General features: G+C 35.5%; 1 protein-coding gene across 9 annotated transcripts in view; it reads right to left on the reverse strand.

Moving 5' to 3' along the window:
* The window catches only part of LOC131039134 (phosphoglycerate mutase-like protein 4), a 90,710-nt gene that overhangs the window by 46,833 nt on the left and 30,390 nt on the right, over window positions 1-13,487 (reverse strand). For all 9 annotated transcript variants that reach the window (XM_057971796.2, XM_057971800.2, XM_057971803.2 and 6 more), the window contains one exon: window positions 12,799-12,930. In XM_057971796.2, coding sequence (XP_057827779.1) covers window positions 12,799-12,930 — 132 coding nt within the window. The remainder of the gene's footprint in view (window positions 1-12,798; window positions 12,931-13,487) is intronic.

Consider the following 13,487-nt stretch of genomic DNA (forward strand, 5'->3'; position numbering starts at 1 on the left):
AGAAAGCTATAAAAAATACACAAGTTGTGGTTGATGATCAGAAAAGGTATTGGAAGAGAAAAGGATACAGCATTTTACCTGGTGGATGGACAGATGGACGGAATAGGACTCTTCTCAACTTCTTGGTGGCTTCAAATGGTGCAATGGTATTCCTAAAGTCTATTGATGCCTCAAATGAAATAAAAAATGTAGAGACTTTGTGTAATCTGTTGGATGGGGTGGTTTAGGAAGTTGGAGTTGAGAATGTTGTCCAAATTATCACAGACAACGCAGCTACATATGTATCTGCAGGTAGAATGCTTATGGAGAGGCATCCTACGATTACATGGAGTCCTTGTGCTGCACATTGCTTGGACTTGATGCTAGAGGACATTGGGAAGATTGGATGGGTGAAAAAGGTGGTTGAAGATGCAAGAAGTGTCACCAGATTCATCTACAACCATACTTGGGTGCTTGCTTTGATGAGAAAACACACAAATGGCAAGGACCTTGTGCGACCTAGAGTGACACGATTTGCTAGCCACTTCATCACTTTGCAGAGCATTCTAAGTGCCATTCCTCATCTTAAGCAGATGTTTGTGTCTGACGCTTGGTTGGGGTCTGCATACTCCAAAAGACTTGAAGCAGAGAAGATTGTGAGCATTTTTTTTGATGAAGGGTTCACCAAAAGTGGAGAGGAGTTGACTGCAGTAAGTAACAAACACAAGAATAGAATTAACCTTCGATTTTCTGGATGGCTTGGGTGCAAGAAATTACATCCAAGACAGGAATCGAATTAACCTTCGATTTCCTGAGATGGCTTGGAAACAAGATGGGTTCCAAGAAGGCAAGTTGCACAGCCGCCTATGGACATGTCCCAGTATTGCACTCGTATCCTTTTTATTAAATAGGAATTGAGATTAGTGTTAATTAAGTAATGGAAGTTTAATTGCAAATTAGATTAGTTATATATTTGTTGCATTCTAATAGTTTGTTTTGTAGGTCAATGATCTCTAACTAGTAGGGACATTACAGTGGTATCAGAGCATGATCCTGCCATCCTGTGGGACAAAACTACAACATTGCTCTTTAATATGTGTGTACTTTCCAGATGAATATTTCATTCCTTACAAGAATATGCTTCCTACCTTGTGAATATGTGTGAATACTAAATTCATTCTTCATGTATGTTCCTTACCTAGCTCATGCCATGCGTATATTCATACAAGTTTCGTATGCTTCATGTTCTATGTACTTATGTGCATGCTTCCTTCTTTAATGGCTAGTGGTATGAATGCTTATGAATATGCTTAATACTATGTGCTTTACATGTGTACTTCATACTACATGTGTATTCATTTGAAACTTTCTTGCCCTAAGTAAAATAATTGACAATGTAATTCGAATATTTCTGTAGTGATGGGATTCTTCGCCTTTCTCTAATACTTGCAAAGATAAGGAGTGTGTGGGGGAAAGGCAGAGTAAATTGGTCACATGGCAAAAATGTCCCAAGACAGGTAGCAAACCTAGAGGGAGTCGCATGTAGACTGTGTCATGCGCCCTTGGCCCAGTAAATCTTCCATCTTGTAAAGTTAGCAAAATAGGGAAGAGGAGTCTCATTTACCTATGGGAAGTAAATCATTGTGGTTGTACTTTGGTTGATCTAGAATAGTTCCGAAGATATGAATTGATTGGCAAATGTATGCTTACTCCAAGCATACCCTTCATATGTGTACTTGTGTTTGCCTCACACTTGTTTACTCCATGAGGACATTTCTCATGTATGTTTAATGTCTGCTAGGTTCAATAGAGTGTACAGTTTCATGCTTTACGTGCTTGATGTATTCATTGCCTAATGCCTGACACATGTACTTCGTGCCTTCCGTACATCCATGATTCATGACTTGCAACTATCCAATGAGCGTTTGTTTCATATGCTTTAAAAATATTTGTATGCCTTGAATGAATGCTCATATATTTGTAGGTATGCTTCATGTCCTATATGCTTATGGGTATTCATACGAGTGTTTCATAACTTATGTGTATTCATATGTATGATTATAACGTAAGTATTTTCATGTGTATGACTCAAACCATGTGTATATTCATACCTTGCAATGTATATGCTTAATGTCTTGCTCATATCTATGTGTCGTACACGTATAATGTATACTTCATGTATATTAGGAGATGATTCAATTTGAGAAAAATTGTCAATTGCTTGAGGACAAGCAATTTCGGGAAGGGCGGACTGTCATGTCCCCTCCTTGATCATTATGTAGAGCATAAATAAAACAATAATTATTATTAGTTAATATATTAATTATCGACGAATGATTATTTGAAATTATTAAATATTTATTTATTTATTAAATATTATTATTTGATTAATATTCGTTGATAATAATATTCTGAAATATCCAAATAAAATAAATTAGAATTATATTATAAACATTAACATCATTAAGAATATTAAACAATAAATATTATCAATGTTTATTTATTATTTAATATTTACCTATTAATTAAATTTTTTTATTTGATGCTATTATTAATTAATTATTATTATCAATTAATAAATACTTATTAAAAAAAGTTCATTTGTTAATGAACTCATTAAATGTATGGGCCCAAGGATCCCACGTAACTTTGTTGTTAGAAGGTGGTGACCCTTCCTTGAGTCACCACTTCCCCCTATATTATACTAAAGCACAAGTAATATTAAGAATCAGGAGAGAATCATTCAGCAATTACGTCAGAAATAAGAAAGAAAAAAGAAGACAAAAAAAAAGTCTACTATTATATTGTCTAGGAGTTACGTCAGGTACGAACCTGAGAACATATCACTGATAATATAATATAATTTAATGTTGTTAACACCGTTTAGTACTGCTGATATCATATAGGATGAAGAAATTAATATAACATAATCTTCTTACCATAATATAACATAATGAAGTCAATACAACATAATGCTGGTAACATATTACAATACTGTAGTGCTGATATTTTAAAATATATGTAAGGTATTACATAATGTTGTTAATATAAGTTAAGCCAAGAATACGATCTTACGTTATCTGATAATGCTGCCAACAATTCCCCAAATCAGCAATTAAGCAATTAGTATGAGACGCGTTTCCTCAAGGAAAGATTACTCCAAAGAGACATGACTATTGGGAGGTATAAAAAGAGAATGATGGGAAGAGGAAAAAAACAAGGATATATCATCTACGATCAGATTAGAAAAGAACTGTTATGGAGTTACAGGGAGTAACATTTGTGTTCTCGGTGGTATGCATGGGATGTGCTTAATATGTATGCTTAATATATGAAGCCCGATAACATTCTTATGCAGAATTTAATAGTAATATAAATTTAGATAATAATAATAATAATAATAATAATAATAATAATAATAATAATATAATTATAATTATGATAATGTTTTATAAGTTCTGCATCTGTAGTAATATAATGATAATATCTGAGAATAAACAATGCATATAAATATATATATAAACTATATGTATATTAATAATAAATATTAGTATATAAATCAGATGGAATGTTTAAGATTATATCAGGAAGAAGCCTATCTTCTTGTTATCACTGATTGGATTCATGTTAAAGATAGTTATGTCTCCTAATCAGTTTAGTTTATGCCAAAGTACGTCGAGATGGATTAATTATGGTTAAAACAAGCCTAAACTTAGTAGGGGACATTACAAGTGATACGATAGGAAGGGAGACGGGAGGATAGCAAGTGGACTACGGTCTAGGAGCTTCAACAGCAGACTGCAGACTGCAACAGGTAAGTGATGTCTGCGGTTCACAGAGGATATATATGTGTGTGTGGATGTGTGTGCCACACCCACACATATATAGTAATGAATATTTTAATACATGTTAATGAATAGTTCTAGATATATGTTAATGAATATTTGTGAATATACGTTAATATATGTTAATTGTTAGATGTTAATGAACTTTCCTGAGAACATGTTAATGAATATTTTCTGAATATATGTTACCAAATACATGCTAATATAGGAATATGTAAAAGTAGATTATGGAATGAAAATGATAATGAATTGTAGAATGTAATATGAATGATGCGGCTATATGGTGGAGGCTATTGGGAAGAAATTCCCTTAGTCTAATGCAGGGGTTATGATAATCCCTGGTAGGCAGTATATACTGAGTATCTATATGCATATATGTTATGGCTTGGTTGACAAAGTTCATCCAAGAAGAGACGGATCTGGTCGGTCCCCTCTGATGGACTTGGATGGTGAGATGTGTCATCCAAGGCAAGGAATCGATCATATATGATGATCTTCCTTGGCATGGCTTGGGTGTAAAAAATTACATCCAAGACACGAATCGAATTAACCTTCAATCTCCTGGATGGCTTGGGTGTAAGAAATTATATCCAAGACAGGAATCGAATTAACCTTTGATCTCCTAGATGGCTTGGGTCTAAGAAATTACATCCAAGACAGGAATCGAATTAACCTTCGATTTCCTGGATGGCTTGGGTGTAAGAAATTACATCCAAGACAAGAATCGAATTAACCTTCGATTTCCTGGTATGGCTTGGAACCAAGATGGGTTCCAAGAAGGCGAGCTGCACAGCCGCCTATGGACATGTCCCACTATTGCACTCATATCCTTTTTATTAAATAGGAATTGAGATTAGTGTTAATTAAGTAATAGAAGTTTGATTGCAAATTAGATTAGCTATATATTTGTTGCATTCTAACAGTCTGTTTTGCAAGTCAATGATCTCTAACTAGTAGGGACATTACAGTTGAGAGACAAGGTTCTTGATGAGTTGGAGGTGAGATTTGACATTTGCAATTGCTTTATCTTTATTTATGAATTCGGAAATGTTCATTATTGAATTTGAGTTTAACACTTTGACTATCTATTTATGAATTTGGAAATGTTTATTGTTCAAGATCTACAAGAGTGCAGAGGGGAGACTCTTCTCATCACAACTAGCAATTGATAGGAGAGGAAAACAAAAACCAGGTAAAAAAATTAGTAACTTAGTTCAATACTGCAAGAAAAAAACTACATACTTGATTGTTACATTTTTTTCTCAATTCTAATATTTCTAAATGTTTTTTGTAGATTTATGGTGGGAGAATTATGGTGCTAGCAAGCCTAATCTTCAAAAGATAGTCGTCTGTGTTTTGTCTCAGCCATGCACTGCTTCTGGGTGTGAACGAAATTGGAGTGTATTTGAGAGCATTCACACAAAGAAGAGAAATAGATTGACACAAAAACGGCTCAATGATCTTGTCTTCGTTCGGTACAACCTTCGCCTTCGAGTTAGACAGGTGGAGGGTGTTTCACATGAGGCCATTGACTTGGATGAAATTGATCCATATGGTGATTGGACCGTGAATAAACAAAATGATGGTGATGATGTCCTCCTTACCAAAGAATAAATTGCAAAAATAGAGAGAGGAGCAGCATAAGAAGCAGAAGGAACAAGATTTGATGAAATGGAGGACGAAGATGAGGACGAGGATGAGGACTTTGACTTTGAAGAAGAATCATCTCACCATTTAGATACCACAACACCCACTACTACTACTTCTAGCTCAAGGCCTCAAAAATTGAGCTATGTTAGGAGAAATACAAAGAGGAAGACGTAGTCTTCTCTTTAGTTTGTTCATTGTTATTTTTCACATTTGGAGTTGGACATATCATTATATGTAATCTTGTAAACATCTATAAACTTATGCTGCTATTATACATTTTAGAGTTATAACTATGAGTATGAATGATGAAATTTCAAATATTGCATGTTTGTAGATCATATGACATGTGTAATGTTTCAATTATGGCTCTTATGTTCTCTAAATGCATTAATTTATTTATGTTTTTTTTGTAAACCTACGGTTTTTTTTTGTCGAGTCTTTCGCGAGTCTTTCACGAGTCCGAGTCCGAGTCCAAATTTTTGGTTTGTCGAGTCTGTGGCGAGTCCGAGTTTTAAAACTTTGCTCATGACAACCTCACTTGAACTCCATGACAAGCACCACAACAGACTGGAAGAATGACATAATTACCGAATATGTCAAGGACCCACAAGCTAATGGTATCCTAGAAAGAAATATACCCAATGAAGAATACAAGGTAGTAGAAGAGCTTATTCTATACAAGAATAGGGTATTCCTTGTGCCAAACTCAAAAATAAAGGACAAGAACATCAAGGAATACGATAACAATCTTTAGCAGCTCACCAGGGGTGCTACAAAACCTATAAGCAAATAAGGGAAAAATACTCTTGGAAGGGCTTCACGAAGGATGTCCTTAAACATGTACAAGAATGTATGACGTCAAAAAAACAAAACCACCTAGCACGTCTCCTACAACCCTTACCCATTCCAAATCAAAAATGGTAAAGTATTTATGGGACTTTGTAACAGGGTTACACAAAGTTCAAGAAGAAAGAATTGTATATATCTAGTAGTGGATCGTCTCGCCAAGTACGCACATTTCGTGGCAATATCTATCGACTACCGAGCTCCACAAATACCCAAGGTCTTCTTCAAGGAAATCTTTAGACTACATGGCCTCTGGAGGAACATTGTCAATGATAGAGATAGTTGGTTCCATAGCCTATTCTGGCAAAAACTCTTCTATATAGCAAGGATTGAACTCACACCCAGTACGAGCTATCATCCCCAACACCCAGTATGAGCTATCATCCCCAAACAGATGGACAAACAGAGATCGTAAACAAGTGGGTGGAGGGATAATTGAGAAGCTATGTCAAAGGACAACAATATGTGTGGATCAAGTGGTTGCACCTTGGTGACTTGTTATAATACCACCAACCACATGTCGATCGAAATGAGCCCCTTTAGAGCCTTGTATGGATATGAGGCGACCTCTTTTGGAAGTTTGATTCTCCAAGAAAGCTGAGTTCCAAGGACCAAGGATCTCATATAGCAAAGTATGGATATCATGAACACACTCAAGGACAATCTACACCACGCCCAAAACCAACAAAAGATCTATGCCAATCGAAACCCTACCGAAAGAACATTTGAAGTTGGAGATTTGGTTGTCTTTTGGCTGCAACCATACAAGTAGTCTTCAATCAAGGTCAGTGGAGCAAAGAAGCTAAAACCCCAATCTTATTAACCATATGAGATCCTGACAAAGATAGGAGAAGTAGCCAACGAATTGGAATTGTCAAAAAATAACAGAATCCACAATGACTTTCACGTATCTCGACTCAAAAGAGTGTTAGCGCAATATGTTGCACCATGTGTGGAACTACCCTCACTTGATGATGAAATTAATTTTGGAACCTGAAACCATCCTCAATATGCAGGAGAAGAGATTAAGGAATAAGACTATTCTCAAATTCTTTGTCAAATGGAAAGGCCTGCCTATAGAAGATGCTAGGTGGGAAGGAGAAGAGATCTTCAATCATCCAAATTTGAAATTTCTTAAGGACAAGTAATCTTGGGAAGGACAGACTATCATGCCCCTACCATGAGATTCCTCACAACCGAAAAACAAATCAGTAATAGATAAAGCAAGTATATCCAGATTCCATACTTTCATAAAATTGTCTTATTAAATAAAATTTCACAATTTTCTAATCCATGAATAAGACGTCTTCCAAGAGGGAGATAGAAACGATTAAGCAACAGCATATCATATCCAATTCTCTTTCATATAATGAATGGGTTTTCTAAACAATTTCTCTTCATCAGCTTCTACGAGGAGAAAATTCTCCTACCTTGATCGAGCTTCAATGAGGTCAAAGGAAGCACATCCTAGGAAGATCGCAGCTTGAAAGGGGCAAAGGATATGAATCCAAGCTAGATCACAACTTTGAGGAGTCAAAGGAAATGCATCCAAGCTAGATCGCAACTTTGACCGAGCAAAGGAAATGACCTTAAGATGCTCAATTTTGCTTACTTGATCACCTTGCCCTAAGCCTCCTTATGATTTTAAAACCTTAGCCTATCCTCCTTCCAAGCATTCACATTCTTTTAAACAACTTGCCTTGACCAAATTTCAGCACTTCATCTCTAATTTTGCAAGCCAATAACGATGATCAAATGAAATAATCATCATGGATCGTTCACTCCAAAGCGTTGAGGATAAAATCAACTCAACCTTTATTCCATCTAAAGGATCACTACTACAAATCTAACCTAAGACCTAGAAACTAAAAGAAAAAGAGGGGGTACCCATTTGTGATGGGGTGATGAGTGAAATGGTCACAACAGACAGTGGCAATACTAAGAATATCCCAAGTATAAGCATGCGTGAAAAGCACAAGGGTGCACCAAATCAACTCAAAAGTGTTTGGAAAACACCTCCAAGCAATCACCAATTAAAAATCCTCACTACCTTGACAAAGAAGAGTGTGCCAACTCTCTTCAATGAGAGCAACCCATGAAATGAAGTGACTGACCTGCAACCAAACAACATGCTCACAACTGAAAATTTGAGCAATTATTTGCCAAGGAACACGCCCAAGAGTATCCATTTGATCAATGCTCCATTCTTTATATGAATCTTTCTCTAATCCACCTTTAGGCAATGGAATCACATGATGGCTGGTAAGAAAAAGAACAACGCCTTCAAGTCTGAAATTTTGATCCTTATGACTCCAAAGTTCACTCCTATGACTACCAATACTCTCTATCAATTCTTGTTGAAAATCCCAAGCATGGATACCCAACCAAGAATAATCTCTTGCACATCAAAGAAATTTGTGACTTCTTTGATAACCTCATGCAACCCATCCGTTAAGGCATCAACAACTAAGGTGCAAGGAGCAATTGCTATCTTCGAAACTAACCCCCAAGAAAGATTAGTATATGATAAAACATCACTCAATCCAAAGGATGGATTGTCAATCATGTGGATGTCATGTTTAGGTCCTTCCTCCAAAGCTACATAAGTAACAAGCTTGAAATCTCGTTCCTTTCCAGCGGTTCTGAAAATTCAAGCAAGCTCATTAACATTGTTTAAAAACTTTTCAAAATTTGAAATGTACAAGTGTCCATGAATCAGTTCATCCCATGAAGAGGATACATCACCAACTACAACTGAAGGTCATTCATTACAAGTTACAACTCATCAACTCAAACAATTCGTGAGAAGTCCCGCTTGTTGGCCCACTCCAAAACTCAAGACCAAACTTCACAAAAGAATGGTGCAACTCAAAGCAAGTACCAACAAAGGAAGAATCTTCAACTGAAGCCATCAAATTGCATACCCAATTTACCTTCCAATTCCTTATGTAGTAAGGAATGATGATGCCTCCTAATGTCATATCATTCCTAATGCAATATTCATATGATTCCTCATTTGCATATTTCATATCTGGCGGTCTCCCAGGAGGGTAACTAATCACCTCAAAAAGCGAACTCAAATCATTAGTAGGCTGAAAACCATACTCCAGCTCAAGTTTTGAATCTTCTCCTAAATCCCATACTTTACTATTTTCACCAAGTGCACAACCAAGAGTTGTTCAATCATCCAACTCAAAAAGTGGATTGTCATATGTAATCTCGTCACCCATCACAAAGAATGGTCTATCAACACCCATTACAAATTGATTCTTACAATCATGTTCATGCAAAAAAGGTGAACTGCTGCTATGATGAATGCTAAAATCAGAAGTTTCATACTTATCAGCAGTGACTCCATAGCTGTCCCAAATCACATGCACCTCTCTATTATGAAGATACTCAACAACGGGATGTAGATCAACAATCTCACAAAGCCTTTGCACAAAGTCAGCTCCTAACAATGATAAACCAGATTTTGTTTCAATATCATTGTTAGATTCATCAATGGCATCCTCCATGCATGCATTGTGCTCATAAATCAAAAAAATCAAAACATCATCACAAAGGGAAATTCATCTTGTATAGGATCTTTGTCATACTTAGGTGCCAACACACCCGGAAATAAAGTGCTCGTTGTCCTCATGATTGGTTGCCTCTGTGAGAGAGACACTCCCAAACTCACTAGCACTAATTTCTTTATAAACACTCATCTCCAAAGGTTGTGTATGATCATCCAACCTTTATCGATCTCAACCATATTCACTAGAAATATCTAAACTCAAACCCAAGGCTACCATTTTGTCTTCCCCTTCATGCACAAATACATCAACAGTAATTGCATGTATGTCCAAAGAGATTTTTTCTAAAACTCTATGACATAGTCTTTATGCATCAAGGCACTATTTCTCATTGTTTCTTGCACTACAAGAATCTTTTTCATTTACTTCTTTTTAAAGATGGATCTTAACCACCCAGAATGCTAATGCAAGTACTTTAAATTTTCCCAACTCTCTCTATAATTTTGGCAACTCTCACTTTTCCTTTGATAAAATTGTTTCAATTCTATCAGTCCTTCTAGTTGTTGCTCTTCAAAAGTCTACATCTTCTTACTGGACACTTTAAAATGGCAGGATATTATGCTCTGATACCACTGCAGTATGCAGCCCTGTTTGTGTTTTTTCTTTTGTGTTTTGGAATGGACTTTGATTGTTTTTTGCAATATTTTCAAATAACAAATATAGTGCAGATACATAGGAAATATTGCAACACCTTTCAAACTCAAAAAATAGATAAAACTCAAAACTACACGATCGAAAATTCCAAATTTTATTTCTAATCTGGAAATAAAAGTTTCTTCAAAACTAACAGCAACATGGGTCATAAATATACATTAAATATCTAAATCCAACGTACCCAAAAAATGCAACCCTTGTCAAGCTTGAGCTGCTCTCAAAATACACTGAAAAATGGCACTCTAAAATGGACATCTACCTTCAATATTGGTTCCAAATGTTATGATGAAGATAGGAAGAAATGTGCAGGTCCAAACATCATCAAACTTCGAGATAACACTCCTCAAAAACCCTAGATGCACAGCAAAGAGTGTACGGCCGGCCAATGCAAGGAAAATCCAACTCACAAACTGCAACTAAATGATATCCCTTCTGAAATCTTAACTGTAAACTGATTTTCTCTATTAATGAATCCTCCATGAAGCTCCAAGGTGTTTCCTAAATGAAAACACCAAGAAATTCTTCAGATAGTGTCTTTCAACTATGTAGAGAATGTTGCCTACAAGGGTTTCCATCCTTACAAACCAAGAAAGCAATCTTCTCCAGAAGGATATACCACTATTCAATATTCAATTCAACATACCAAATGAGCTCTCAATTCCCCTTTTCATAAACCTTTTAGGGAACTTTCCAAAAACTCTCTTTTAAAATCACGTTATTAATTTATTAAACCTTTTAACTCCCAAACGTGATTTAATTTACTTTACAAACATTTCCGGCACTTAATGTCACTTTTAAGTGTCTCACCATTTAAAACTTTTTGTTCTCTTTCCAATGAACTATGACACTCAAGGGCCTAATAAATTATTTTAATTAAAATGGCAACATTAGTGAAAATAATTAAATATAATTCAGTAATACACCCAATTAGCAACAATGGTCAAAATGCATCAAAATTGAAATCTGACAGTGTAGGAGTGATCCTGGTGATGAAAGATGATAAACAGACCCGATTGGGTGACTTACTAAAAATAGATACTCCCTCCAAGAATCTTGGAACGTGATCCAAAAACCGAAAATAACATTTGAAAGCATCATATGAATCCTATAAACCATCTGAGCTCACTAGTAACATCAAATTACCCCTCTAAATAAGCTAACACAAACCCAGAACGCCAACAACAACTGCACCGCTAGGGAACGTAAAAATGGGGGCATTACATCATATTATTCTTGTGATTTGAGGTGGAAGCTTTTCCAACATGGGCAGTCATATTATTTGTATAGTCAAGCCTACTTGGTTATCAACCTTCTCTACCAAGAGACATGAGCTTTCAATTTGACAAGACAAATCCTATCACACCCATCCGTTGATTCATATATATATATCACCCTATTTACTTAGACACACCTATCTGATTACATGTTCTATTGTATATTTACTACGTGGGCCTCATAGAACAGAACACGTTGATCTACCAAAAGCTTGATACTATAATGGAGTATGCTAAGGATAAAGGAGGATTCAATGATACTCATGAAGGCTATTGTCAAACAACCTGTGCAGAATTGCCGACCTTAAATTTAGTCATGTTAAATGATTGACATGATTTTCATTTCATTACTATTTACCAAACTAAGATTCTTAAGTTTAAGGAAAACATTTTCAATCAACAAAGAAAGTAAACAGAACTCAAGAGAACTTAATATTTAATGCTGATATGATAAGGTAGTACCTGTTATACCCAAGAACCGTCCCTACTTTTGGGCTGGAAAATTAATCTCTGAGATCTATTTGCAAATTTTGACAAACATTTAGAAACATTGTATGGTCAATAAGTAGCACAAATGTTGTTCATTCTTATTTCATGTGTGATTTATTTATCATACTTAACATTTATTAGGCATGAAAAAGCACCAAAGAAAAATTCCAGCCACATCCACAGAGGATCAAAGAACTGTTGATGAGTATGTTAATCACTTTATGTTGGACACCTTAAAGAAGTGATTAAGTTATTCTTAGCCTCACTAAAAAGATAAAATTTCAATTTCAAGCTTAATTCAAGGATTTTGAGGAGCAGCATCCATAAAAAGTTAGAACAGTAGCATTATACTGCAAGGTAAATTAGCAGACAAAACAATTTTAAATAATTGTGAAAAAGTAGATGGCTCAAATTTCTTCCTGTTATCAACTAATAATACGTATTCATACATAAAAGGTTGCAGATGCTTGTAATGTCACTTACAGGAATTGTTTGATCCTCCTCATGTGAAGTAAAAGCCTGAAAAGCTGTTGGCTCCAAAACTGGTGCTTCACGCCTAGACAGACCTTGAAGCTTTCCCAAATGTCTCTCTCTCCATGCTGAATTTTTAATTACCTGAGTCCATGAACAAATATCCTACTTAAACATATTTTCCTGATTCTCCATAATATATATTATATGACTGGTAATAAATACATTCAGATAAGTTTGCCTGAAATAAATCACTCTTCGCTCCCCTTTCATAGTTTTCAAATGTCCAAGTACTGCATTTCTTGCATGAATAAAGTAATCCACATTATTTTCCAAGGTATGTATTCCATTGACCCATGAATGTCAAGTACTCAACAAGGCTGTCAACAAAATACAACAGGATAATGTATTTGAAATGCACATCACAAGATTTTCTATAAAATCAGTACTCTTTATACAAGTTTTCCAATAGTTTTATTCTCTCACACACAAAAGGCTTAGAATTCCATGCCAACCATGTGAATTAGGGTTAACCTCCTATCTTCTGATCCATATTAACAAAGTTGAATAATTTTTGTACTGGGTCGTAATTAGAATTATGTCTATAATGATGTACCACTCATAACTTGAGTATTCACTTGAGGACCAACAACCAAATTCTTCAATGACAACCAGAATAAGGACCAATGCCAATGAACCTG

Source organism: Cryptomeria japonica, chromosome 10 (genome assembly GCF_030272615.1).
Source record: "Cryptomeria japonica chromosome 10, Sugi_1.0, whole genome shotgun sequence".
Taxonomy (NCBI): Eukaryota; Viridiplantae; Streptophyta; class Pinopsida; order Cupressales; family Cupressaceae; genus Cryptomeria; species Cryptomeria japonica.